At 41.6% G+C, this 26,214-nt stretch overlaps 2 protein-coding genes across 3 annotated transcripts in view; one reads left to right on the forward strand and one right to left on the reverse strand.

The window, feature by feature from the left end:
* LOC121180408 (collagen alpha-1(XVII) chain-like) lies at positions 1-21,337 on the forward strand. Of its 2 annotated transcripts, XM_041035798.1 has the most exons (54): positions 1-130; positions 2,548-2,621; positions 2,930-2,971; positions 3,649-4,140; positions 4,293-4,340; positions 4,441-4,494; positions 4,639-4,686; positions 4,843-4,986; positions 5,187-5,285; positions 5,508-5,573; positions 5,671-5,751; positions 5,936-5,986; positions 6,182-6,343; positions 6,529-6,609; positions 6,709-6,753; positions 6,865-6,987; positions 7,090-7,386; positions 7,474-7,524; positions 7,606-7,632; positions 7,737-7,763; positions 7,861-7,923; positions 8,024-8,128; positions 8,214-8,276; positions 8,463-8,498; positions 8,594-8,647; positions 8,836-8,907; positions 9,011-9,073; positions 9,316-9,387; positions 9,540-9,566; positions 9,660-9,695; positions 9,916-9,951; positions 10,054-10,170; positions 10,298-10,435; positions 10,546-10,626; positions 10,736-10,786; positions 11,012-11,074; positions 11,167-11,226; positions 11,320-11,346; positions 11,445-11,495; positions 11,719-11,826; positions 12,037-12,084; positions 12,914-13,030; positions 13,138-13,260; positions 13,377-13,472; positions 13,826-13,951; positions 14,049-14,123; positions 14,238-14,375; positions 14,482-14,637; positions 15,538-15,669; positions 16,243-16,389; positions 16,660-16,809; positions 17,041-17,121; positions 17,473-17,526; positions 19,718-21,337. In XM_041035798.1, exons 2-54 carry the CDS (start codon positions 2,558-2,560, stop codon positions 19,771-19,773), a joined length of 4,824 nt encoding a protein of 1,607 aa, XP_040891732.1. In that variant the 5' UTR covers positions 1-130; positions 2,548-2,557; the 3' UTR covers positions 19,774-21,337. The 2 variants fall into 2 exon arrangements, with proteins under 2 accessions (XP_040891732.1, XP_040891733.1); XM_041035799.1 differs by lacking the exons at positions 15,538-15,669; positions 16,243-16,389; positions 16,660-16,809; ... (1 more) ...; positions 17,473-17,526; positions 19,718-21,337 and having other exon boundaries at positions 14,267-14,375; positions 14,482-14,619.
* slkb (STE20-like kinase b) overlaps positions 20,177-26,214 on the reverse strand; it is a 21,407-nt gene continuing 15,369 nt past the window's right edge. The window contains exons 13-18 of the mRNA XM_041035800.1: positions 25,372-25,501; positions 24,137-24,261; positions 23,716-23,907; positions 23,456-23,581; positions 23,225-23,338; positions 20,177-22,362 (exon numbers count right to left, since the gene is read on the reverse strand). Coding sequence (XP_040891734.1) covers positions 22,216-22,362; positions 23,225-23,338; positions 23,456-23,581; positions 23,716-23,907; positions 24,137-24,261; positions 25,372-25,501 — 834 coding nt within the window. The 3' untranslated portion in view covers positions 20,177-22,215. The remainder of the gene's footprint in view (positions 22,363-23,224; positions 23,339-23,455; positions 23,582-23,715; positions 23,908-24,136; positions 24,262-25,371; positions 25,502-26,214) is intronic.

Consider the following 26,214-nt stretch of genomic DNA (forward strand, 5'->3'; position numbering starts at 1 on the left):
CCCTCAATACCTAGGGCTTTATGCACTGCAATGTGGTGAACACGGTAGACTGACTTACCTGAAGCCTTTTTTTTTCTGCTGGGGGCATAAGGGGGGGTTTGGAATTATTTTTGCACAAATGGTCTAAGAGGTAAGTAAAACTCTACGTTTTTTATATTGAGAATAGGCATGAAATTAAGTAAATCTCATAAAGCAGTTGTGAAAATGAAGTGTGATTACAGGGTTACAGGTTGTAAGTGGTTCATCTGTACGTTTGGTGTAAGTCTGGTTAAACTAAATTGATCACACAAAGGGAGAGAAAAAATGGAAAAGAACAAATGAATAATCAAGTAATAAAGATCATGAGATTTAAAAAAAGATCCTACACATCACAGTCATATGAAATATGAAACAAAGGTCCATGTGTATTTACACGTGTCCTGTAATAATGAATAAAGTGAGGAGATAGGATGTTGCATTACATATTTAAACACAAAAGCTACACTTGAGCAAAAACATTGTACTTGAGGGAATAGAATTGAGTGGAGGTGTCTTGTGTCTGCAGAGAGCAGAGACAAAGACACAAAACAAAAAAGTAAGTGTGAAACAAAAAGGAAAACCACTGTGGATGTAGTTTACTGCTCAGTCTAGATTTGACGTTCGCTCTATAATTACCAGTAACAGCTGAAAAACTTATGTTAATTGTGCATTAAAGAGTGTCAGGCAAATGACTAGTGTGAGAAGTAAATGTTTTTACTTTCACTGTTGTACTCCACGTTCATGTGGGGGCAGGTTGTGTGGGAGGTTTGGGGGGGTGGTAATTTTTGTGGGTAACATTGCTGGAAGCTACACACTCCTTTTCAAGATGTCAAGACCGCAGTTCCTGTGTGTGATTAAGTTAATATTTCCAAAAACACTACCAGTCACCACAATGTAATTGTTGCCTTTGATGTAAAAGTTATTTCCAACAAGTCAACATTTCATAATCTATCAAAAATCTTGTATTTTAGCTTAATGACGCTGCATCTTTGAGTCAGCAGTCATTTAATGTAACTCAAACCAAAAACTTCCAATAATTAGATGATGTTTAAATCGTTTGAAGTTCATAGTAAAATACTCGTGGAATCAAAAGCACAATATTCAGTTTGATTTGAAAGGTGAGACGAGTCTTTCACATTAAACGGGGGGCGGCCCGGGGAGACAGACAGAACCATGAACCCACAGAACTCTTGCTAAACTCTTGTTATGCAAACATGATATGGAAACAAAAACATAAAACTTATAGGGTTTATTCCCTTTCCACACACTCAAAAATAAAACAGCAAATCTGTGAAATGTCTCCATGTTCCATGTTAGTGTCTTTAAAGAAAGATTGTGAACAGGTCGTCGGTCTCTACCCTCTGATGCGACCCACAGGATCATCTCCTGAGCCCCTACAAACAGGCAAACCAGACCTTCATGGTTATAATGATAAACATGTGGTCAAGCTTTTGAAACAATCAGGGTTTGGCCAGATTTAGACAGAAACTATTTGTTTAGGTTTAGAGAAGAATCATGATTTGGGTTGAAGTAAGGTTTGACTGACTGTCAGTATCCCACAGGAAATCAACAGCAGTTTATTTTATTAAAATCCTGTGTGTTTCCAGCTCGTTCATCCATCCCATCCTACTCCTAATGTAGACTTTGTTGTTCTTTATTCTATGTCACCTGACTTCCTCCCTTTTTATAGAGGTCACCTAACAATAAAACACAGCTATGGGTCATAATGAGCAGCTTGCACAGACGACCTACGGGCTCTGTTTTTACATGGCAGTGTCTTTGCTGAACAGCAGCTACTGTGGCCAATGGAACTGTTATGGGATGATGCTAAGTGATAAAATGTAGTGTGACATTAAAACAAGTGGAGAAGAGTCAAACAGTGAGCAGCAACATCTGCCATTAACATTAATATTAGCAAACAGAAGAAGTCAGCTTCTCGTTTTCATTTTTTCCCTTTTTGTTTTTGAGGTTTTTTTTCTGGACATGTGTTGTTTGAGATTGGAGAACTCATTATGAAACAAAACAGACACTGTCAGCTTCTGCCCGGGCTCTGATTGAGTCTACACTTGCCACTGCCTCCAGGTGTAAACGATCAGTTACCATCTGTGTGGCAGCTGGGCAAAGATTTGATGTCTTTTCCTCCAGCTACGACTGAAGCGTCAGATCTGTTTCAGTTGAGTTTCTGTGGTGCTGTGCCTCTATACTGTGGCTCTGTGCTGTTTAAAAGGAAAGCCACATTTATCAGGGGAACAATGAGCCACGCCCTTTCCATACAGCTTCAGGTGAACCCTTCAAATCACTGGCATGCTGGTTTTCAAAGAGTTCTTTCCACCAGAGACATGGCGACAAAGGAAAGAAATATGACCACAGAAAAATAGGACTCACTCAGAGGAACTATGTGGCAGATTCCCCCTCAGGCTATAATAACTTTCCAGTTCAATGTAATGAAAATCTGCTTTTCCACTGTGTTTAAGTCTTTCATATTTCACCCAGTATGACAGCCTGTAATTCACAACTTCTTTGCAACAGATAACACTGGATGGACAGTCCAACTACAATCAAGACGGTCAGCTCAGGTGGAGGTGCTGGAGGAAGCAGCAGAGGTGAGATGTGAAAGGTGTTGGGTCTGTGACTGTGGCTGTTCTTACACTGATAGTGCAGTGATACATACATACATTTTATTTAACAAAGCGTATGGTGGAGGATTAAATATAAACTGTGAATTGTAACACGGTCTCAGTGACAGCAGTAAATGGTGTAGACTCGATGACAGCATTTAAAGAGCTGGATCATCCAAACTACAGCAACACAGCCAACTCTTTATAAACAACAGGACAGAAAATAGAATAAGAACATTAGTACACATGAGATGATGCATTTGTATCTAATATTTTTTTTATTTGTTTTACAGTGGTCACTAAATCAGTCACCTCTACTAGACTGACATCACAAAGTAAGTTGTGCCTTTAGTCATCTTCACACACAACAAATCATTATCTATAGTTTGTTGCAGGACGACACATTCTGAATTATAGATTTTGAATTAGCTGCACTAATCATTATTTTTCAGAGTCTTTATCTTTAGCAAACTAATTGTTTTGGTTCTCGGGCTGTTATGCTGCTGCTATAAGAGTGTTGTGGTAGTTCAATTACAATGAAATGCTAATGTCATATTTTACCACTAGGGGGAGCTAGATGCTTGTTAAGCTTCCAGGTGACAGCTCATCAGTTTTATTAGCATGGAAAGATCATTACCTCAGGCAGCTCCAGCAGCAACAACCATTTTATATATGCGTGTCATAAATCAATATCTAATCTGAGAGAGGAGGGACTTCATGGTAAAGAGTGACTGGGCATGTTCGGGCACAGTTCCAGGCACGCAGAGCCTTATCTCGGGAATGTTTTTGATTTAAAAAAAGCTGAAATGGCTGTTCACATTAAAGGTCAAACATTAACTTTGACAGTGCTGTCTTATAGTTGGAGCAGGGTTTCAGGCAATTAGATATTAGCCATCCTTGGCCCCAGCGGGTTAGTAGTGTCATCTCAGTATTTGATGAGGGCTTTGATTGGTTCTTTCTTTCAGAGACAATTTTGGATCATGCTGTTCCTTCTTTTTTTTTTTCCCTCTAGGTGATCTTTCTGTGAGTGTAGGTGGGTCAGGTGGAAGAGCTGCGTCAGGAGGCTCTGGCAGCACAAGCAGCTCAGTTGTGATCACATCCACCAACTCACACGCCAGCTCCCATGCCACCAGCTCCGGTGGATCCGGAGCAAGCAAGGGCACCGGAGGCATCAGCATCACTACTGTAGGAGCATCCTCTGCTGTATCCTCAGGTGGAGGGAGTTCAGCAGCCTCTGGGGGCTCCGGGGCAGGAGCGGGGTTCAGGGCTGCTGGAGAGGGGTCCTCTAGCATGGCCTACAGTTTTGCGAGTAGTGGCAGAGAAGTGAGGAGGGAGGGGGGTCTAGGTGCTGTGACAGTTTCAACAGTGACCAAGACCAGCTATGGTTCAGGTGGATCTGCAGAAGCGAAGAGAGGATCGTCCTCGGCAATTACTTATTCACCTGCTCCAAAAGAGAGGAAGAACATGATCACTATGGCAGCAGCTCTCTCAGACGTCTTTGATGGTTAGTTACTGGTCAACAGTTGATGAGTTCACACTGTTTTACTGAACTGTTTTGTTTGTAGTCTGAAAGAGGTACCAGCAGTGCCACGTTCCAGGATTTGGAGAAGAAACAACAAACTGGAGACTAATTTGATTTTTTTGTGTTTGTTTCAGAAAGTTCAAGCACAAACTCTTCTCCAGAGTACAACAGGAAGGAGTACAGTAAGTGTTGCTATTACCTCAGCTTACTCTCTGCAATGTGCAAATGATAGAAACTGCATCTGTATCATGAATGAATTTAAGAATTTGTGTTTTCCTGCAGGCACATCAAATGCAACTTCAAGTTCTGCCACCAGAGGGAGAACTCAGAGCAAAGGTACATTTGAAGGGGTAGTGCATAAACAATTCATATATATCCATTACATATAACTTTTATCTTGACCTTGGAGGCTGTTACCATCAGGTAAAGTAGATAAAAGAATAAGATGAACTATTTACTGACCATGTTGTCTTTTTTTAGAGAGTGAGATCAGAGCCAGACTTCAGAGTGCTTCTCCTACAGCCAGTTGTGAGTATGGCTTGTCACATCCATTTATATACAGACATGTAATACTAAAGCATTCATAACATGTAATAATGAAACATAGCTAGCCTGAAATGGAGGTAAAAGGGGGACGGTTGACAGAGTGGTCCTCCATTGTCTACTACTACCTCTGCCGTGCAGGGACGGAGCTGGATGACGTGAAGCGTCTGCTGAGAGGAAACCCATCCACCAGCACCAGCCCCGCTCAGTCCCCCAACAACACCCTGCCCATCCCCAAGAAGGCCAGTGTGGAAACCAGGACCATGTCTGAGAGCTCCACCGCAGGTACAACCAATCAGCTGTCATCACTGTCAGGTTAAAAGGTGGTATTTAAAGTCAGTGTATCATTTTTGTATTTGTGTGTTTATTTCTGGTTGATCTCTTCATTTTCAGAGGACAGACAGATTTTTTTTTCTGCATTTCAGCTGTGCCCAGTTTTTAATATTTCACCTGCCTATCTACCACTTTTCCTTCATCTCTTTTAGACCACTATGGCAGCATTTGGTCTGGAGGTGTGAGCAGTAGCTACAGTTACAACAGCAACCCCAACAACCTGTCCACTACTTCCACCCTTTACCAGTCAGGTCAGTCAAAAACAAATGGCTAATTACCGTACTATATGATACCAGTATTTCTGACCAGTGAACTGTTACAGGGTCAGACATCTTGGTATGTTTTTTCTATCAAATTAAACAAGATCCAAATATCTTATTTCCTTGGTAAAGAAAACTAGAAAAGATCCAGAGACACTGTTTAAAACTAAGCAATAGAAAAATAAAGACTGTGTTGTGTTCTGTCGTGTCCAGGCGTTCAGAACAACCTGACGCTCAGCTCTGCCTCTGCGAACAGTGGATTATCTGCCAGCAGCTCTGGTGAGCCTCTTCTTGTCATGTCTCAGCCCACAGGGGTTTCAGATCCTCAGCTTGGCACTGACAGTACAACCACGTTGTTTGTCTCTCTGTCTCTCAGCTCCACTGTATGGTGTTCAGAATAATCTGGTCTGTACCAGCCCCGCTGTTCTCTCTCCCACTGGAACCAACACACAAATAGGTAAAGCAGCAATACACAGCCAATATTAACAACAACAACAACAACAATAATATGATGTTTGATAGTTTTTAGGTTTCTATGAACTTTGGAGTGATGTTAATATGACAACAGTCAAAACATCATGTCAGTTCTGTTCTGTATGATGTGGATCATGAAATAACTCTGAGTCTCTGTCTCCTCAAAGTGTATGGTGTGCAGAAAAATGTCTCTGGCACTGGAATAAGCTCAACCATAGGTGAGACCTGAGAGAAGACATGAGAATTTCAAAATAAAATGCCAAATTATACAAATGAGGTGGTGGAAATGACACTGTTATTTTATTTTTACTTATTATTTATGACTCGTTCTTTCTTTAGCAACAATGGGTACTCTTCGATATTTACATTCAGTCGCTCTCGTTGAGTTTTTAATGTCACGTTGTCTCTTCCAGTGAGACCCAGCAGTCCCACTAATGACGAAGCCTCAGGAAAAGACTTTAAGTTTGTGCTGATAGAGAAGGAAAATGCTCCTGTCAAGAAGGAGACAGAGAGACTGGTCATGACCAAAGACACGGGGAAACAGTTCATGTCTGCTCCACCTTCTACTGCTTCTGGTAATACCAAATACCACTAAGTACTGCTGCTGCAGTACTTCTACTGCTCATACTGATAACGCTTCTATTCATTCCACTGCCTCGACTGCCGCTATCACTGCTAATACTTTAATAGTATGAAAGACGTTTTCTTGTGGACTGTTTCTGTGTATGATTGTTGGTAACTGAATCGTTCTGTCTTGTAGCAACCTACTCTGAGGACTCACTGAAGAGGGAGAAACAGAAGCTATCAACCAGCACAGTGGACGAAGGAACAGATGCTAAATGTAGACTTCGGTTCAACAGATCGTGTTGATTTTAAAAGCCATCACATGCATCTGTTATTTGACAAGTAATTAATTGCTGTTTTATTCTTTTTTTAAAAGCTTCAACCCTGAAAGCTGCCACAAAAGACAAAGCCACGTATGCAGGTACTGTTTCAGTCTTTTTATAAGTATTCTCTCTTCTGTCAATCTAATGTCTTATAAGAAAAAATAAAAACTTAATTGTACACCGGGCCTTTTTCTTTTTTTGTCTCTCAGAGATCCGTAAAGATGAATCAGGCTTTGGCTTCTGCTCCTGCTGTAGCTGGTGGAAGTGGCTGCTGGGCCTCCTGTTGAGCCTGCTCCTCCTCCTCGGACTCCTCTTTGGACTCATCGCTTTGGGTAAGACAGGAAGATTTATTCTCCAACAGTAAGTTATTTACCTTCATTAGGGTCGGTGAAGTTGACCTCCAAGTGTTCACCATCATCCCTCTTGTTTCACAGGTGAAGAGGTGAAACGCCTCAAGAACCGCGTCGATGCTTTAGAAGCCATCACTGGCGCGGCCTCCACCAGTCGCCTCATGGGCTCCTCAAGCATCAACATCGTCGACCCGCTGGATTCGTCGTACATCGACAGGAGTTCCTCTGGGTCCACCCTGACCCGCTCGGATAACACAATCAACTTGGGGCCTTCTGGGCCAGGAGGAGGTGCGGGGAGTGGACTGGGACAAGACAACGCTGCCCTGCAGAGAACTGTCCAGCAGCTTGTCAGGGCTGAACTCCGCTCAGATGCTGTGAGAGGTACAGACTGAACGCACAGATCAGTTATTTCCTAAGAGGTTCATACAAACATGTGGACATTTGAACAACATCTTTTTCTACTTTTAGAAACACTTGCATTCTCTCTAAAAGGAGAGAGAGGAGAGCCAGGACCTAAAGGTACATTTACACAAATCACAGAATAATTTAGAAGCTGATATTTTGTTGATATCCTTCATAAGTCTCACTGTTTCTTTACAGGGGATCCAGGGCCACTAGGGCAGAAAGGTGAGGTATTAGTCAAAATTCCATAAATATCAAACCTCAGAGGTGTGAAATGAGAATCAAGCTCTAAAAGCTGGAACCAGCAACTAAAAACCTATGTTTTGCAGGTGATAGCGGCTTTCCTGGCCTACCAGGTAAGACTGAGGAATCAGTGTTGTGGCTTTTTCCTTCCCACAGAGGTGACAAACTCACCGCCTGTTCCTTCTCCGCTCACGTATCTCATTTCTTTAGGTCCTCCTGGGCAGATGGGTCACCCAGGACTGGATGGACCCAGGGGACCAAAGGGAAGTGCAGGTAATGTTAAGTTTCAGTCATTTTTCATTTCTCGTTTAGGTTTAGTGGTGATACTTAGAAAGAGAAAGCATGGGCTAAGCATGGGCTCCTTTGTAACCAGGTGAACCAGGTGCCGAGGGACCACCGGGACAAAGGGGCCGGGAGGGCCCGATGGGCCCCCGTGGAGAGGCTGGACCACCTGGATTTGGAGAGAAAGGAGACAAAGGTAGGAAATGTTTTTGTCACCCAAGTTGAATCCATGGTTAGTTATTCACTGTTCAGACTTTGATGATGAAACTTGGTTCTGACAGGATCTCAAGGTGAGCCAGGACGTCCAGGTCCTCCTGGTGCTGCTGGACCTGTGGGGCCGAAAGGTAAGGTCAGAGGTCATGATGATGTCATGATGATTGTGGGTCAGAGCAGGTCAAAGGACCGTACCAATGTTTTTGCTTCTGTTAGACCAAACTCATTTTAACTTTAAACTTCTAATTAAACTGACATGGTAAACTCACTAAGTTAATAGAAGTTAATGGCCTCTGTATATTTCCTGTTTTATTTAGGTGCCATGGGAGAGCATGGTGCCTCAGGAAGTCCTGGTAAAGACTCAGTTCTACATGAACTTCATTTTTTTTTGTTTGGTAACTGGTACTGATTGGCAGCAATGTATTAAATCGTCTGTGCCTGTCTGCAGGTGCTCCTGGTCCAAAGGGTTTCCAGGGTGAAGCAGGAGTTCCAGGAGCAAAAGGTCCCTCAAAAGCTTTATTCCTTTTCATTTTAATGATCAAAAGACATAGAAACGATTAGGTTACTTTGCAGAGCACTGACTGATTAGTTAGATATTGCATTGATAGAAGAAGAATACTAAGGATTCTTCATCAGTTGCATCCAACTTTTTAATAACTGAATTGGCACTTTTTATTGTCTGTAATGCAGGTGACCGAGGAGCTCCAGGACAGGCAGGAATCAAGGGAGATCAGGGAGAGAGGGGACCACGTGGACCAACAGGTGCGTCTCAGCACAGTTTTATCAGTCCTGCACAACATGAATAAGAAAAACACAGATTCAGTCACAGCAGCATTTTTGATAGATCCTATTTTCATGATTAAAGGTGAACCAGGACAGCCTGGACCACAAGGCCCTGTTGGACCAAAGGGATCTAAAGGAATTGCAGGTGAGGAGAGAGCATCACATCAATAGTAAAAGTCAGTGACATTCAATTACCTGACAAAGAAAGAAAGAAAACACAGACAACATTTGACTGTTCATTTTGTCATAGCTGGAGAGGACAGACATTCAAACCGTCAGTTATGGGACACCTGTTAAGACAGTTTTTCTGCAGGTGCCAGGGAAAGATAACAGAACATCACTGCTGTTGTGTCCTGTGAACTGTGAGTCTCTGTGTGTACATTGCAGGTGACACAGGTCCAATGGGACTTCCTGGTATGAGAGGACCACCTGGACTTCCTGGAGATGGTGGTCCCCCAGGTATTATGTCCAATTATTATCGCATTCATAATCAGCTGCAATGTAATTTGTTTATCAAATGTTACTGGAAGAATTTTAGGTAGCTTATTTTTAATGAATTGCTTTGAGATGAACACAGTGTTGTTTTAGTTTTTTCTTTTTTCTTTCTCTAGGCACTCCTGGACTTCAGGGACCCCCAGGTATGAGAATATATACCAGAATCAATGCTTTTACTCTCCTTACATATTAGCTTTAGTATAATTTTGTATTTGTTTTGTGATCCATTGCCACAGGTATTGCTGGAAATCCAGGACAGCCTGGTAGTAAAGGTATTGCCTCATTTCCTTATTAATGAAAGTAAAAAAAAAACCACATCTACCATCTAACACTGTAATAGAAGGTACTGGACACAGATAAAAATCATCTGCTAAGTGTTTATATGACGGGCTGCGTAAGACAAAATGTAAACTAACACATACTGGTGCACTCTTGCAATGCTATAACTGCTTGGCCAGTTTTTTATATTTGATGTCCAATCTAATGTTTCAGGTGAACCTGGTTTGCCTGGTAAAGTCGTCACTCCAAGTAAGAACTTCATGTACAGAGGACAAGCAAAATGAACTGTGTATCACCTTTTAAGTGTTGTACACCCTAACTGGTCTTTGTCTCTTTCTTTGTTGTTTCTAGTTGGTTCTGATTCTGTGGCCATCCCTGGACCTCCAGGGCCTGCAGGGCCTCCAGGCCCTGCTGGACCCCCTGGTTTGTCTGGTCCCATTGGCCCTGCTGGTGTTCCAGGACAACCTGGTAAATGCAAACGGTTGACAAACGTTAAGCAGCTTATATGGGTCAAAACTTGATGAATGTGAGGATTGCTGATACATATTGAGCAGATTGTGTTTTTCTGCAACGGTACACTGACTCAATCAATTAGGTCCTAAGGGAGCACAAGGGGAGAAAGGGGAGAAAGGAGAAAAAGGAGAAAAAGGAGACAAGGGTGAGCTAGGAAAACCTGGCGAGCCTGGCATCAGCGTCACAAATTCAGAAACTGTCAGTGCCACCCAAACCGACAGTGAGTACCTCTCTGTTTTTCTCTTTGATTACTTACTGCGGTGCCATCTGGTGCTAGAGTCAAGATAACACAGTAATACTTGTCGAAATATTGTCTCTGTTTTCTAACAGAACTTTCCTCAGCGGCAGGGCTGCCTGGTCCACCAGGACCCCCAGGTCCCCCAGGACCACCTGGTCTTCAGGGTCCTCCTGGTATGTTGAAAGAAAAATTTGTTAGATACCAGTGGTATTCCCAAACAGTTGTTATAGGTTCTTAGATCAATCTAATGATTATTCAAATACTGTTGCCATTGTTGTTTAGGTGAGACTAAACAGGGTCCTCCAGGACGCAGAGGTCCCCCAGGAGAGCCAGGTAAATAAGTATCTTGCATTACACAGAGTAGATAGATCATCAGCATACAGGACAATTTAAAGTGTTAGTCCACTCTTAAATTCTGATAAAAGCCTCTCCCAGCCCATTTTTATGTACTTTGTTAAAAGAAAATGCCTGTTTCACCTTCTTATGTCAGACTGAAAATAGGAGAGATTTCTCTCTCTTATAATAAATTGAACTGTAACTCTGTTGCTGTCTTCACAGGTGTTGGTTTACCTGGTCCCCAAGGAGAGAAAGGAGAACCTGGCAGCTTTGTGCCTACATCAGGTTGGTGAATTAAACTTCAAATTAAACTCAACACGTCAGCCTCTACTGTCTTTGTTTGGCATGTTGATGCATTTTTCACTCTTTTGGCTCAGAGACCTTCTTTGCTGGACCACCAGGACCTCCAGGACCCCCAGGCCCAAGGGGCGGAGCAGGTAGTTCAATAAATTAGATGCTTCTGAAAACATGTGTCTCACTGTTGCAAAATTTACAAATTTACTTTCATCTTATTATTCTTTTGTCATTAGGTGAACGAGGACCACAAGGGTTTCAAGGTGAGCAAACTGCAAACCACTGTGTGCATCATAATGTCTGAAAACAGATTTTTAAAACAGACATAATCTATGACCTAATGTAATGATGACTGTTTCAGGTGAACCAGGACAACCAGGTCTGCCAGGAAGTCCAGGGGAACAAGGTGTTGGTATGTGAACAACTTTTAGATGAGATGGATTTTTTTTATGAAGACACTCCACAGAGGCCTGTGTGGCTTTATAAGTTCACATGCAGAAAAAAACTGTGTTGTAAAGAAATTTCAGAACTTAGTTTAACAAATATTTGCAGCACAAGTACAGCACACAAATAAACAACCTTCAAACACTACAAGCAGAGCATTTGCTGAATCAGTGTTTTGGTTTTCACGTCAGGTTTCCCAGGTCAGCCTGGACCAAGGGGGCCTCAGGGACCAGAAGGCCCGATTGGCCCTCAAGGTCTACCAGGCCCACAGGGCCCAGAGGGGCGACAAGGACCTAAAGGTAAACTCAGACAACTGTTTTGTGTGACTTCTCTCTCATAGATCGGTTACAAATGATCATGTGATATTACACAGGATTTAAAGTGAATGGTAATAAAAAGACCTTTCCTTTCATTTTGTTTGTCTTTCCTGTCCCCCTCTCCGTGTTTTCTTTTTTGAAGAAGTCAGCAAACTCTGAGTTTCTATCATATTATTAACATGTTCTTTGCAGGTGATGCAGGAGTCCCTGGTGCCCCAGGAATCCCAGGAGTCTCAAGTGGTAAGATTGACCTTTGACAGCACATTTTTACACCTTTTTAAAAATATGTTTTGGAGTAGGGATGTCATGATACCAGAAATTTGGTAGTCAGTACCAGTACCACTGAAATTCCACAATTCCAAAAATAGTGCTAAATTTGATACCACTGAAGGCCGGTGCACATACACTGTGCTAACACACGTGAACAAACAAGCACACAACCCTCCATACAGTAGTATTCAAGCAGTACTGTGTGACAGAAGTGTGAAAATACACATTAAAAAGTCAACATTACATTTGATGACATTTGATTTGATGACATGACAGACTAAATTGTAACTGTACTAACTTTATAAGCCCTTAGCTCATGTTATGCGCTGTCATTACATTGGCCTAAACAAGATAATGTTGGCCTTTGTGAATGTTGTGTGTGGAGAATTGCTACAACAGACGTCAGCTGTCACAATTCACAACCAATAACAATAACGTTTCAGGGTATGAAATTGTAATTTCAGAAATTTGGCATTGACTTGGTACCAAAGTACTGATTCTCGTAACATCCCTTAGAGCCTTTTTCAACAACAGAATATTAGAAAAAAGCTAAATGATGTATCTTTAACGGAGTTTTCTCAGAGCCGGTGTGTAGTGGCCATTTGAGGAAGTGCAGTTTAAAGCGTTTCTGCATTGGTTTCACCACTCAGCCAGGGTTCATGCTGCTTGTTCAAATTGCAAAAGCAAATAATAACAATAATAGCAGTCGTAATAATATTATTATTTCATCTTATAATTTGAGTCTTGTCCAGTCTTTCCCACTTGTATTTGACATTTTTTGGGGAATTTATCATACCAGGTAGTTCATTCAGTCCAGGCCCTCCAGGCCCCCCTGGACCACCTGGTGCACCTGGAAGAGATGGAAGTGGGACTGGATCAGCTGATGTGGGCCAGTACATTGCAGAGTACCTTCAGAGTGAGTTATGTCCCAGTATCTGGTTACTTTGGCTTGCATAACATTACATATGGATGAAAGACCAAAGTCAAGAGACCTGTTTGAGACAGTGCTGTCTTCACATGCAGGTGGTGGCTTCAGGGAGTACCTGGCTGGACCTCCTGGACCTCCGGGTGTTCCAGGAGCCCCTGGGCCTGCTGGGGATGTGTTGGTGGATGATGTGGCCAATAGAGTCATTGCCTATATCCAGAGTATGATCAACAATAATAAAATATCACAGTAATGTTAAAGCTGTTATTACACAGGATGTCCGTATGTAAAAATCAAGTGCGACAACCTCTGTATAACTTTTACCTACTATATTCAGGTTCAGGTAGAGGATATGACGGGACTCCTGGTCCTCCTGGTCCTCCAGGTCCACCTGGTTCCATCTCTGTTAACGATGTTATCGACCTATTGCAAAGTAAGTTTCATTCGAGGATCAAAACCCCCATATTTTTGACAGATGGCTGCAGTGGCAGAAACTCATGATTTAAATGGCACATGAAAATACTGGTACCAGCAGTGTTTGTAAATGAATGGTTAAAAAAATTGAGCCTGTCATGCTTTTCATGCTAATGACCTGTGCTAAGGACATTATGTGAGCTTGCAAAAGAAAATATGAGCATGTGGTCAATTAACTGGTATTCATTAGTTATATAACAAGCATTGAACGGCCTTGAAAATTTTACCAGATTTTCTCCAAACTTTAAAGTTTGCTTTTCGATGTTCAGCTCTTAGGAGCAAATATTAAGACTGTCAGTTATCTGTGCTCAGGAGAGGATGTGAGGAGATATGTTGCTGGTCCTCCCGGGCCACCAGGACCTCCTGGAGGTCCAGGTCATGGCAGCTACAGATTTAACACGCAGGAAGTGGCTGAACGCGTCCTCAGCCTCATGAATGGTGAGAGTTACAGAAGCACCCGTGAGGTTACCTGTTAAAAAGGAATTCTGTTCAGAGAACATAAATGTGACTCATGGTGGGTCTTGTCCGTCACCAGAGAGGGGGGTGGTAGGTGTCCCTGGACCCCCTGGACCTCCTGGGCCTCCGGGTCTTCCTGGAAACTTGATATCAAGTAAGAAAAACAATAACAACAACAGTTAGCCCATCAGTAAAAAGCCCCTGATAAAATAATTATTTCTAGTAGTTTTCTTAAGCTAACATACATTCAATTGCATTGTCTGACTAGCTGGGTATCAAGCACATGTGGGCCCTCAGGGCCCTCCTGGTCCTCCAGGTATACCTGGTCCACCTGGACCAGTAGGACCACCTGGCCCACCAGGATTTGGGAACTACATCAGCTCTGATATTCGTGACTACCTGCAAAGTGAGTTGGACTGAAAACCTCGACTTAATCAGTTCACAGAGAATTAAATCTGAGAAAATACACAAACATACATGTTCTCATCCATCTGTTCCTTTGCTTTCCAAAGGTGTCACCTTCAGAGGCTCTCCAGGCCTCCCTGGTCCCCCTGGTCCCCCTGGACCTGAGGGCCCCCCTGGTCCAGTCCGTGGACTGGTTTCCTATGCTGAACATGCCAACAGAGAGTCACAGTCATTTAAAGTGGAACAACAAGATTATGCCAAGAGTGAGTTTGACCTTTTAAAATACACTGTCCCAATGCTTGAAGCAGCACTGTAGGTGTGTTTTGGTCTGCATGACTTTGACAAATTATACATTGTAATATATATAAAGTCTCCTGACTATGTGTGCAAAGCCTTTTAGGATCCCCATATCACCGCAACAGCTGTCGACACAGAACTGGTTCAGACTTGTGGCTGTGGCTCCAAAGTGTTTTCCACTCAAAAAGCACTACCACAGCTCTTATATTCCATTTCTATAAGAGAGACAAAAAACTCTGATATTTCTACCATGTTTGAGCATCTGCAATTTTGGCTCAGTATATCTTATACTCATCTGTGTTTATTATTATAAAATTTGAAGGGTTACCTTTCAAAGGAGACCAGGGTTCTGACTACAATCAAAAGAACAGTAATGTTTTTATTTCTGTCTGTTAAAGGGCTGAAGGAATAATTCACCAGTTGTAGAAAGTTACAACATTTAGCTTTAAAGTTAGGGCGACTTGTGACTCAGCTTGGGCTGCTTGTGCGACCGCATTAAAGATGATGACATGATAAGTGTTAGGGAAGAGTATTAATAACACGGTAATGCCTTATATCCTGACACATATTAGCATATATGCTAAAAACAGCTAAAAGTACTGCATGAAAAGAAAATAAGGAATGACATGCAATTAAATGCTTTTTTTTTTAATTGGATACAAGGTCAACTTCACATACACTTGGCTTGTCATTCAACAATAATATGATGAGGGTTTCATTTAGGCAAAATCTAAACATAAACCTTCAGAAAAACTGTCTACAATAGATTTACTAATGTAGACAGTAAATCTGTCTATGTGAAGAGCAAGTAAATCTGTCTACATTAGAGTCACATACGAAAACATATTGTGTTGGATTGTCTCCAGGTGATGGTCTCCCAGGTCCTCCTGGACCCCCAGGACATAAGGGAGAACCTGGTGTGCCAGGTGCCAGAGACTGGAACCTGGATACTGGTGACTACTCCACGATGGCCGCCAAAGTAACTGATTACATCAAATGTAGGTGGCAATTAGTCAAAGAACCACATCACACATGACAAAATTCACAGCTTTAGTGTGTCAGCGCGTTTGATGGTCTATGTATCGCATTTCATTTTGCTTTGTGTTGCTTTAAAACTTAATAATTTTTATTTAACCTTCAATTAAACAGTCTCTTCACATACATTATGTTTTACAAGAGAGAGACGTGGTCAGAATGGTAACGTGTCACACAGTTACATGATAACACATATCATTTTAGCATGAGAGAGATGAGATTCCTTATGAAACATTTTTTACATGTGATGCTTGACTTCCTGAAATGAAGACAGTGTTTCTAGACAAAATATATCTTGTTAATTTTTCCAAGCCGTGGGTGCATGGTAAGAAAATGCAGTTTTACCAAGTTCTAAGTAAAATGAGTAAATTCTGAGTATACTCTGAGTATGCTCTACAGACACTGAGGATTATCCATCCTCATGATCTGGTCTGATAGATGTTAGAAACAGGACAAAAGCATTCCACCATGATAAACAGCAAGTTTACCTTCATTTGCTGTATATAATACTGGACTTTGCTGTCCTCCATACGCAGCCCATGGTCTGCTCCGTGATGTTCTGAGGGACTATGAACATGTTGCCCAAGGACCTCCCGGACCTCCTGGACTTCCTGGAATACCTGGACAAAGCCAGTGGGTTAGTTCCCGTGAAAATGTCGTGGACGTGGTGGAATATCTCAAATGTAAGTCAGTGTCAGCTTTACCATGACAAACTATATCTACTGTATGTCCACTCTAACCCTGACCAGCTGTCTGTCACAGACCTGGTGGAGTACATGTGGTACAGTATCAGATGAAAGAGGCTTAGAAAGAAAAGCCTTTACTTGATAGTTTCTTTTACTAAGAACTTGTGATCATGTTACAGTATAAGTCTGTTCCAGTCCAGTTTGCTGTTTTCCTGGGATTGAAGACAGCCACTTCACCTGCATCACCCACTTTTCTCACCTTCACAGCTCGTGGTGTGCTGCATGATATTGTCAGGGACTACAACAGTCGTGTCTTCCAAGGTCCTCCAGGACCGCCTGGCCCCCCAGGTCCTCCAGGACAGAGCCGATGGTTTGGTTCACATGGAAATGCCACAGAACTGGTGGAATACATTAAATGTGAGTGTATTATGATGCTATAAATCACAAATCAATATTTACCATAAAACATTACTGGCAGGGGAACTACTGGTTGACAGGTTTTCTCACCTTACCTCTTTTTATCCAGCTCACAGTCTGCTTCGTGGCATTATTAATAATAATAATAATAATAATAATAATAATAATAATAATAATAATAATAATAAGAGAATGAGGATTTCTGAAAACAAGAGAATTTGTTCTCCACAGCACATGGAGCCATTGTAGGACCACCTGGGAGACCGGGACAGAAAGGGGACATGGGATTCCCAGGCCTAAAAGGAGAGAAAGGTACATCTTAAAATCCTTAAAATAAAAAAAGTGGATTTTGGAAAAAGAAATCTAGGAGAATGTAACATAAATAACTGTTTTCATACTGGTTAGTAAATAATTGTAAATAATTGTTTTCAAACTTCACATTTACAGGTGACTGAACATGTTTCAATAATGTTTAATCAAGTCATAAAGGAAACTGTTTTCTATACATTTGACAGAGCTGTTTGCTTTTCCCAGTCAAATGAAACCATGGAAATTGACCTGGAAACAGCGAAAAAAAATAAAATGCACTGTTTTGATCAGTTTTCATGTCTTTCATGGTTTTTCCAACCATTAGTCTATAACATTAACTCTGTCTGGACACAGGTGAAGAAGGCCTTCCTGGGCCTGAGGGACGCAGAGGACAGAAGGGAGACAGAGGTCAGTCGTTGTTCTTCACACTGGGATAAATTAGCTCCGTTTGATTGTTACTGATTTGTCAGAGGGTTTTGCAACAGTAACTGACTCATGACTAAGACTTTTCAAGGTGAACCTCACACATCATCTAACCTTCAGACACAGACACCAATGTGATTTTAGTTTTACGGAAGAAAATGTAAATGATGGAAAAATCATCGAGATCTGGTGTAATTCCAACAACAGTTCACACAGCACAATGTAACAGCCACGCATAATCAAATATACCATAAAATAAATGAACTTTAAACAGAAGAATTAAAATTTTGTTTGTAATTGGGGCACATTTAATACATTCAGCTAAAAGGAAGTGTGTTGCCACTGATGTTCTCTGTGTACATTTCATCTTAAACAATTTTAGTTAAATTTGAGTCAGTTAAATAAATCATAAGTAAACTAATGTCGACAGGATTTATCACTGAACTCTGTTTGAAATGTGTCACAAATCCCAGTCTCCACACTTATTGTGCCTGGTGAAAGATCTCAGCAGGTTCCCCTGCCTGGTGAAGTGGAACCTACTGAGATCTTTCACCAAGGATCTCTTCATGCTGAACAGGAGATCCACAGTCCACAGTCTCTGTCCCATAAAGTACAGTGCCTTGCAAAAGTATTCATACCCCTTGAACTTTTCCACATTTTAATCACGTTACAACCACAAACTTAAATGTATTTTATTGGGATTTTATGTGATAGACCAACACAAAGTGGCGCACAATTGTGCAGTGATAGGAAAATGATACTTGGTCAAGATTTTTTACAAATAAAAATCTGAAAAGTGAGGTGTGCATATGTATTCAGCCCCCCTGAGTCAGTCTTTTCAAAATATCTCCAGTTCAGGGAGATTGGACGGAGAGCGTCTGTGAACAGCAATTTTCAAGTCTTGCCACAGATTCTCAATAAGAACACATGAATGTGCTTTGAGAAAAGCATCCCCACAGCATGATGCTGCCACCACCATGTTTCACGGTGGGGATGGTGTGTTCAGGTTTTAGGTTTCTGCAACACACAGCGCTTTGCATGTAGGCCAGAAAGTTCAATTTTGGTCTCATCTGACCACAGCACCTTCTTCCACACGTTTCCTGTGTCCCCTGCATGGCGTGTGGCAAACTGCAAACGGGACTTCTTATTGCTTTCTTTCAACTATGGATTTCTCCTTGCCACTCTTCCATAAAAGCCAGATTTGTGGAGTGTGCGATTAATTGTTGTCCTGTGGACAGATTCACCCACCTGAGCTGTGGATCTCTGCAGCTCCTCCAGAGTTACCATGGGCCTCTTGGCTGCTTCTCTGATTAATGCTCTCCTTGCCCAGCCTGTCCGTTTATGTGGATGTCCATGTCTTGGTAGCTTTGCAGTTGTGCCATATGCTTTCTGTTTTCGAATGATGGATTAAACAGTGCTCTGGTGTGTTCCTTAGTTTTCATGATGTTGTTTGTTCACTAACGTTCTCTAACAAACCTCTGAAGCCACAGAGCAGCTGTATTTATACTGAGATTGAAGTAGACACAGGTGGACTCTATTTACTAATTAGGTGACTTCTGAAGGCTTTTGGTTGCATAGGATTTTATTCAGGGGTATCAGAGTAAATATGCACGCCACACTTCATATTTTTATTTGTATGAAATCTTTAACACAAAGTATCATTTTCCTATCACTTCACAATTGTGCTCCACTTTGTGCTGGTCTGTCACATAAAATCCAGATAAAACACATTTAAGTTTGTGATTGTAACGTGACAAACTGGAAAAGTTCAAGGGCTATGAATACTTTTGCAAGGCACTGTATGAACAGGAGGAGTAATTATAGGAAGCAAAACCAATCCCAGTGTTCAAAACAGCACCTGACTTGAAAAATTGTGACCCTTTCCTTTAAGATGTTTCCACTGTGCAGCTCCAGTAGAAACATGCTGTTTGTTGCCATAGCACATATGCTGCCTAATCATAGCTACAGTTACATGACCAGCACTGAGTGCTAATCATGGTTTCAGCTCTCTGCTTTGCAAAACAACTGTCTGTGATTAATGAACATCAACCCAGTTTAGGTAGCTAGCATCATGTTAGCCTGGATGAGTTTGTCTGCAGAGAGGAGCCCTGCTGCAGATGGTGGTGCAGGTTACTATAAGAAACATTTAAACCAAACCCTTTGTGTTGTTTTTCAGGAGAATTCATGATGACGACTCAAAGAAGGAGGAGGAGGAGGAATGCTGGTGTTTGAGTGACAGGTTACTGAACATGTGAACATAAAGATGGTACACGTACTGAGGCACGCACTGGATGCTGTTCACCAACTTCTGTTTTTCTAAGGGATATTACTGTATTTTCAACATTTTCTGTGTTGAGTTGTGTTTGTGAAATCAGGGATTGTGTATAGCTTTGAACTGAGGGGTGTTATTCAGTGTGGCGACATCTTTTATTGTGTGGGCCTGAATGAAGAGCTGACCTTTTCTTACCTTTTTATTACAGCTGGTATTTTCTCCTCAGCAATGTTTTATAACAAATATTTATATATTTTTTTTCTTTCTATAGAATTAAGTGTTTTTTTCATAGATGTTCATCATCAGCGAGATCATTACCACGGTTTTACCACATGGGATCAAATCAAGGACTAAACACTAAACTGTAGTAGAGAGGAAACGGTTTATTTACAGCAAAATGAAAATCTACATTACACAGACAATCTAAAAACTATACTTTTTTTTTTTTTAAAAATGCATAATGATTTTGATATGGATCACTTTTTTTTTTTTCAGTCGACATTCAGAATTGAATCAGTTTACAGTTTAGAGAATCTAGCTGACAAACAACAACAACAACAACTGACAGGACTGGATTTGTAATTATATTTTTGTACGCTGCAAACCTCCAGTAGGTGGAGAACATAAGCTAAAGCACAGGTGCTGCAGTGTGGGTTTTCACATAAATAGCTATTGAGAAAGTTTTGCAAATGGTGCACAGCACTCCTTCATTATGTTTTTGTACATAACAGCTCAATTTTTAAATACACTGGACTAACTTTAAAGCCAATCGTACAGAAAATGAGATGATGAAATGAACCAATCAGAAGTCAAGATGGCCTAAACCAGTCAGGTCCACGTCATGCACCAACTGCCTCAAATATTACACTGCCTTAGCATCATTCATAAAACATCAGCCTAAATAAAAAAAAAAAAAAACACATTTGCCAAATGCCCATGTTCTGTTTTTGTTTGTTTGAAGTTAATTATTCTGAAATTGTTAATATGCTTCATAAAACCGAGAGTCTGACCAAAGTCTTTAAAGGTCATTACAGGTCATTCACCTCTGAAGGGTTAAGGCTATTAGCTAGCATGTCCATGAAAACAGTATTATCATTTCAATAAAAACAAGAAACAACAGCCATGCGGGCCTACCCATAATACACCTGGTGGCAAAGTAGCTCATGAGGAGGCATCTGAAGAAAACCGAAGCGAATACAAAGGATGCATCATGATGAGCTGTGACTGCAGCTGCAGGTCGGGACATTTCTGTGTGATTCAGCTGAGCTGAAAGCTGTTTGCAGTTTGAACTCGCTCCGTGAGTTTAGTGACACATGGGCCTCAGAAACTCCTCAAAATGCTAGAAATGTGACAGAACTGATGGACATCAATGATAAATTGCATTCTTTATTCATCCCTGAAGAACTTGCTCCTATAGATACATAACTTTTGCTTGATAATAATAAAGTGGTGTCACCTTAAAAAAAAAAAAAAAAAAAAAGACAGACATAATATAAATGCTTGTTCGACAGCTATCACTGTGATCTCCTTAGTGTCTAATAAACAGTGATGCTTTGTCTCTGAATGTAAACACCATCTCCACACCTCCTCTATCTATAACAGAGTAACTAATGGTTTACACCATGTACTGCTTGTTGCTACGCAGTCGTCTCAAGTCTGAAGTGCTTGAAACAGGAAGGCATTCTGAAGGAAAACCCTGAACGAAGGAATCATTGCTGCTGGAAAAAGTTCCTACACCTTGCATTGAAATAATGCATAAGAAGGGTTATTTCAACCCCCAATGTATCACAACCTATCACTCTAACACAGACAGACAGGTACGATTTCATAAAAAATATACTGTATCACCATTCCTCCCAGAGTGATATTAAAAGTGTGCTCTGTCTTCTTTATCAGAAATACATTCTCTTTGATGATCAATTATAAATGATAAGGTTGCTATTCAATCTTGAACTAAATGAGGCGGTATAAAAAATCCTTTCCTTAGTGCAAAAGTCTAAATCAGAGAAAATTGAGCAGCAAATAATGATCAGAAACTGCTTGGATCGAAAAGCCAAAAATATCGAATTCTACAGGCACTGGATTCTTTACAAAAAAATAATTCAATCACAAAAGAAGGTTGGACAGAGAACGACTTCACGAGCGGTTCTGAGGTGATGACCGAAGCCCTACATCTGAAATTCTCCTTCATGATTCTCCTTCAAAATGATGGTAATAGTGTGGAAATATGACAGAATGGGCAGAGTAAGTCTGGCAGAGCAGAGCAGAGCAGTATGTACACTGAGGAACTACGTCTAGAGCCAGATAACAGCTTTACACGCTTCCACTGTCTGACAGTTGACAGGGGACGAGGCCAAGGCAGCACAGGTTCAGTCCTCACTGTGTTCATGACTGTGTGTGGACTAGAAACCGGTGGAGTGGACGCTGGGGATCGGGTAGAACTTGGAGATGCGGCTCTGGTTGGAGGGGTTAAGGCACTCTGACTCTCCACTCATCTTGAAGAACACTTCCTGTTCCTGCAGCTTCCTGGCAAACTCTTCCTCCAGGGCCTGCAGGACAGAGGAGAACATGTTAGCTTCACATGCTAATTTGCCCTATTCGTCGTTGAGCCAGGTTAATGGACTTCATCCTGTGCTGTAGCCAGTCTGTCCCCCTGCACGCCTGGAATCAACATGTGTCTCCTGTGGTTCACAGACAGGAGAGATGTTAAAGTTTCCAGGCTCTTGGTGCTGACGTACAGAACCCGTGATCACAGATGCATTGTCACATTTATCCACATTAGTGCACACATGGCCTTAGCTCTTCAGACTCTGACCTCTTCATCAGATAGTTACGATCATATATATATTTATACAGCTTAAGCTCTGATCAAAGTAATCCCAGTGACTGTAGATACTGTGCATGTTAATGCCAAATGGAAACGGGCTGCCTTTCTTGCTGCAGCTACTTGGCCACAGTCGGGGAGGAATGGTAACGAACTCCATCTGCTGATGAAGATCATGTGATACTATCAAAAGCTCAAGAACAACTACTTGGTAGACCACAAGGTGACACTGTTCAGTAAATATCTGAGCAGTTATGTAGTTCAGTTTTCCTTCTTGTCGTCAGCGACCTCTTTAACCAGTTATCTGTCTGAGATTATCTCTTTAGTACAGAGATAACAGGTTAAATCTGTTTTGAACATGGTGTAAACAGACTCAGTCTTTCTTTAATGTGAAGATTACTGTTCTTGTTTTAGTGCTGTGTAAACAGAATACTCCATAATAATTTGATTTTGGCCCAGATTATCAAGCTACAAGATCAGCTAGCACGTCCTTGCAAATGCAGGTGAACCTGAGAAGTACAGGAGTCAGGTTAAGTGGGAGTACACCACGGGCTGATTTTATCATCCAGGTGTAACAGATACTTCACCTTCTTCCTGGGTCGTAGCTTCTCCCTCCACTCCTTCAGCTCCAGGCTGTGCTCCTCATCCAGCTCCTTCAGTTTCTGGGTCTCATGTTCGATCAACAGGTGGCACTTCTCATTCTGAATCACACACAGTGAGGCAAAGGTTACTGAGGATGATCAACTAAAACAAGACAAGCCCATAGAACCTGTTTGTTTTTCAATAAAATTTAAATAGAGTTTCTTTCGAATCTTCACCTGCAGCTGCTGCAGCTCTCGGATGTTGGTGTCACACTGTAGCTGCAGGTCTCTCATCTGGTTTTCATGTTTCTGGTGCTGGTGGAGCCTCTCGTTCTTCTGTCTCTTCTCTTCCTGAGCTGCAAACTGGAAAACAAGAAGAACAGTTCTTTTTTTTTTTTAAGAAATTTGACCTGACTGTCTTTCCATCCACTATAGGACGTCGAAAAGTTGATTAAATTCATTTCTGCCAATGCAGTCCATATGGCTCAGGTCATTACCTGTTTGACCTTCTCTCGCTCCTGCTCGGGGGTGATGGCGGCTCCAGTGATGCGAAGGCTCTTCTTAAACATGGCCATGCGGGTCTTGGCCTCACTGCGCTGGATCTTGGGTAATCTGGCTCTCTCCTGCGTCTGCTTGTTCTTCATCTCCTCGATCAGACGCTGGTTGTAGCGCTGCATCTGCTCCATCTCCTGTACGGGGCACACACACACACCCAGGCAGATGTGAAAGATGGAGGGAGCTAGCAGAGCAACTTATTCAACCTTTATTTTTTGGATGAAGGAATTTAAAAGCTATTTCTTGAGGCCAGCTTTTTAGACAGAAGCAACAACTGACGGTAATTCTGATGTTGGACTATCAAAGATGACTGAACCACGTTAAAGAGCTACAGTCAGTCCAGGGCCCATTCCCGGCCTGTACCTTCTCGTGTCTCTTGAGCAGCTGGTGTCTCTGCATGAAGTACTGGTCTTTGAGCTGCTGTTTGAACAACTGGTGTTTCTCCTGCAGATGGCGCTCTTCCAGCTCCCACATAGCAGCCTCCCGTGCTGTACACAAACACACGAGTCAAGAAAAGACAAAGCTAAATTATTGTCTGTGGTGAGGAACAAGACAGAGCAGAAGACATGCAGCAACAGTTGTGGGCTTCAATTACCTCATTAGTAGCAAATGGCCGGATGTTTGAGAGACTTCTGTCAACCAACATCAATTTTACTGACGAGGTTTCGGCTTTTAAGCTTTCAACTGTCTCACAATTTCTGTTCCCCAGTCAAAGCTCTTTACAAGATTCTTAAAGCACAGTTACAACCTCGCATGACTTGGTTCAGTGGGCATTTCTGAGAAGTGGTGTTTGTGCACTTCCTGGCATATTATGCACAGGATTAAGTCTCAGGCAGTGCTAAGTGCTAACAGGCTGCTGTTCACTGCAGTCACGTCCAAAGGGGCTGCAGCTGACATTAGCAGGAATGTGATCTGAGAGTCCCCCTCTGCCTCCAAAGACAGCTTGTTTACTGATGATAGTTAAACTAAATGGGCCGAAGTGACTCTGACAACATCTGTTTAATTCCAAAAACGATGATTTGATTTTCACACACCACTTCACAGTTTGACAGCTGTGCAGGTGAAGTGTTAAAGTAAACTGGGTTTGAACTCTACCTCTTTTTTTTTTTTATCATTTGTTACACATTTTCTCATAAATTTCTCAGAAATCAAATGTGTTTATATTTGTCTGACCGACCACAGTAGAAGGTGATATTGTTTAAAAATGGTTATTACAGTGCACATTTTCATTTCCTGTTTCTCCAGGAAGACGTTCAGAGTGCTCACAGAGTTGTTCACATGAAAAGTGCCACAAATAGTTGTATAAAAACTGATGAAAGAAAGAGCACCATACAGCTGCCCAATCACGGCATGAAGAGGATGTGAGTGTGGGACGGTTGGCTTCCGACAGTTACAGAAAATGGCTGACACAGACACCCCCCCACTGAACACTGGAACGATATTCAACCGTCTGACATGCAGTTAGGACAGAGTATAAATCCTGCTCAGTTCCACAGACTTCAGTCCCACATGACATGAACGAAGCATCATCAGACACTGTACTATACATATGGTCAGAAATTATTATATATATAAATCATAATGTAGATATTATTTACCCCGGAGAAGCTGCTGCTTGTGGTTGAGGCAGTCTCTCTCGATGGTGGCCAGCTCGTGTTTGTGTTGCTGGATTATCTTCTTCAGAGCGCTGTCCAGATCCTGCTGCTGCTTCTGAAGAAACTCTTGTTCCTGGACCAAGGATGATATAGATTATAATAGGCATTTAAGACGACACTACACAGGTCAAAGTAACTACCTCTGTATCAAGAGCACACGAAGTATCTGAGAAACGTACTGAACCTTAACCCACAGCAATCATTGATTCATCTTAGCCTAATTAGTGAGGCACGTTCACACTGATAGGAAAACACAGGAACACTGAAACATAGGAAACACTGGTCCTGAAAAAACTTTATCAAGACGTTTAGTGGAATAGGCTTTATGAGGCCAGCTGAGTGTGTGTGTATATTAGTGTGTTTTCTGGCCCACAGGCTTCGTGCCAAGTTTACTTCAGGCTAAACATGGCTTGAGCCGATGAACCAGACAGTTACAGATGCAATAAGGACAGTTTCACCTGCCTGTCAGTCACATTAATCTGGCCTACTTGGCTCAGCTAACCCAGAGAAACCTCACACTCTAATGTAGTACACACACTGTTATACAGTAAACGTGCTCAAGCTCTTGACTGCAATATATGTTTAGATGTCTGCAAAGTACACTATTCACATTACATTGTTCTAAAACTAGACAACAACCTATAAAACTATTTCAATGTGAGGTTCTAAACTTTAGATATTGGCTGCTTACTAGTTCTGTTCTCATACATTAGAGAACAATAAGGAACTATAATGTACAACACTTCATTTTCAGCAGTAAACATTCATCTTAGTATGATCATATTA

This window comes from Toxotes jaculatrix, chromosome 4, assembly GCF_017976425.1.
Source record: "Toxotes jaculatrix isolate fToxJac2 chromosome 4, fToxJac2.pri, whole genome shotgun sequence".
In the NCBI taxonomy this organism is placed as follows: domain Eukaryota; kingdom Metazoa; phylum Chordata; class Actinopteri; family Toxotidae; genus Toxotes; species Toxotes jaculatrix.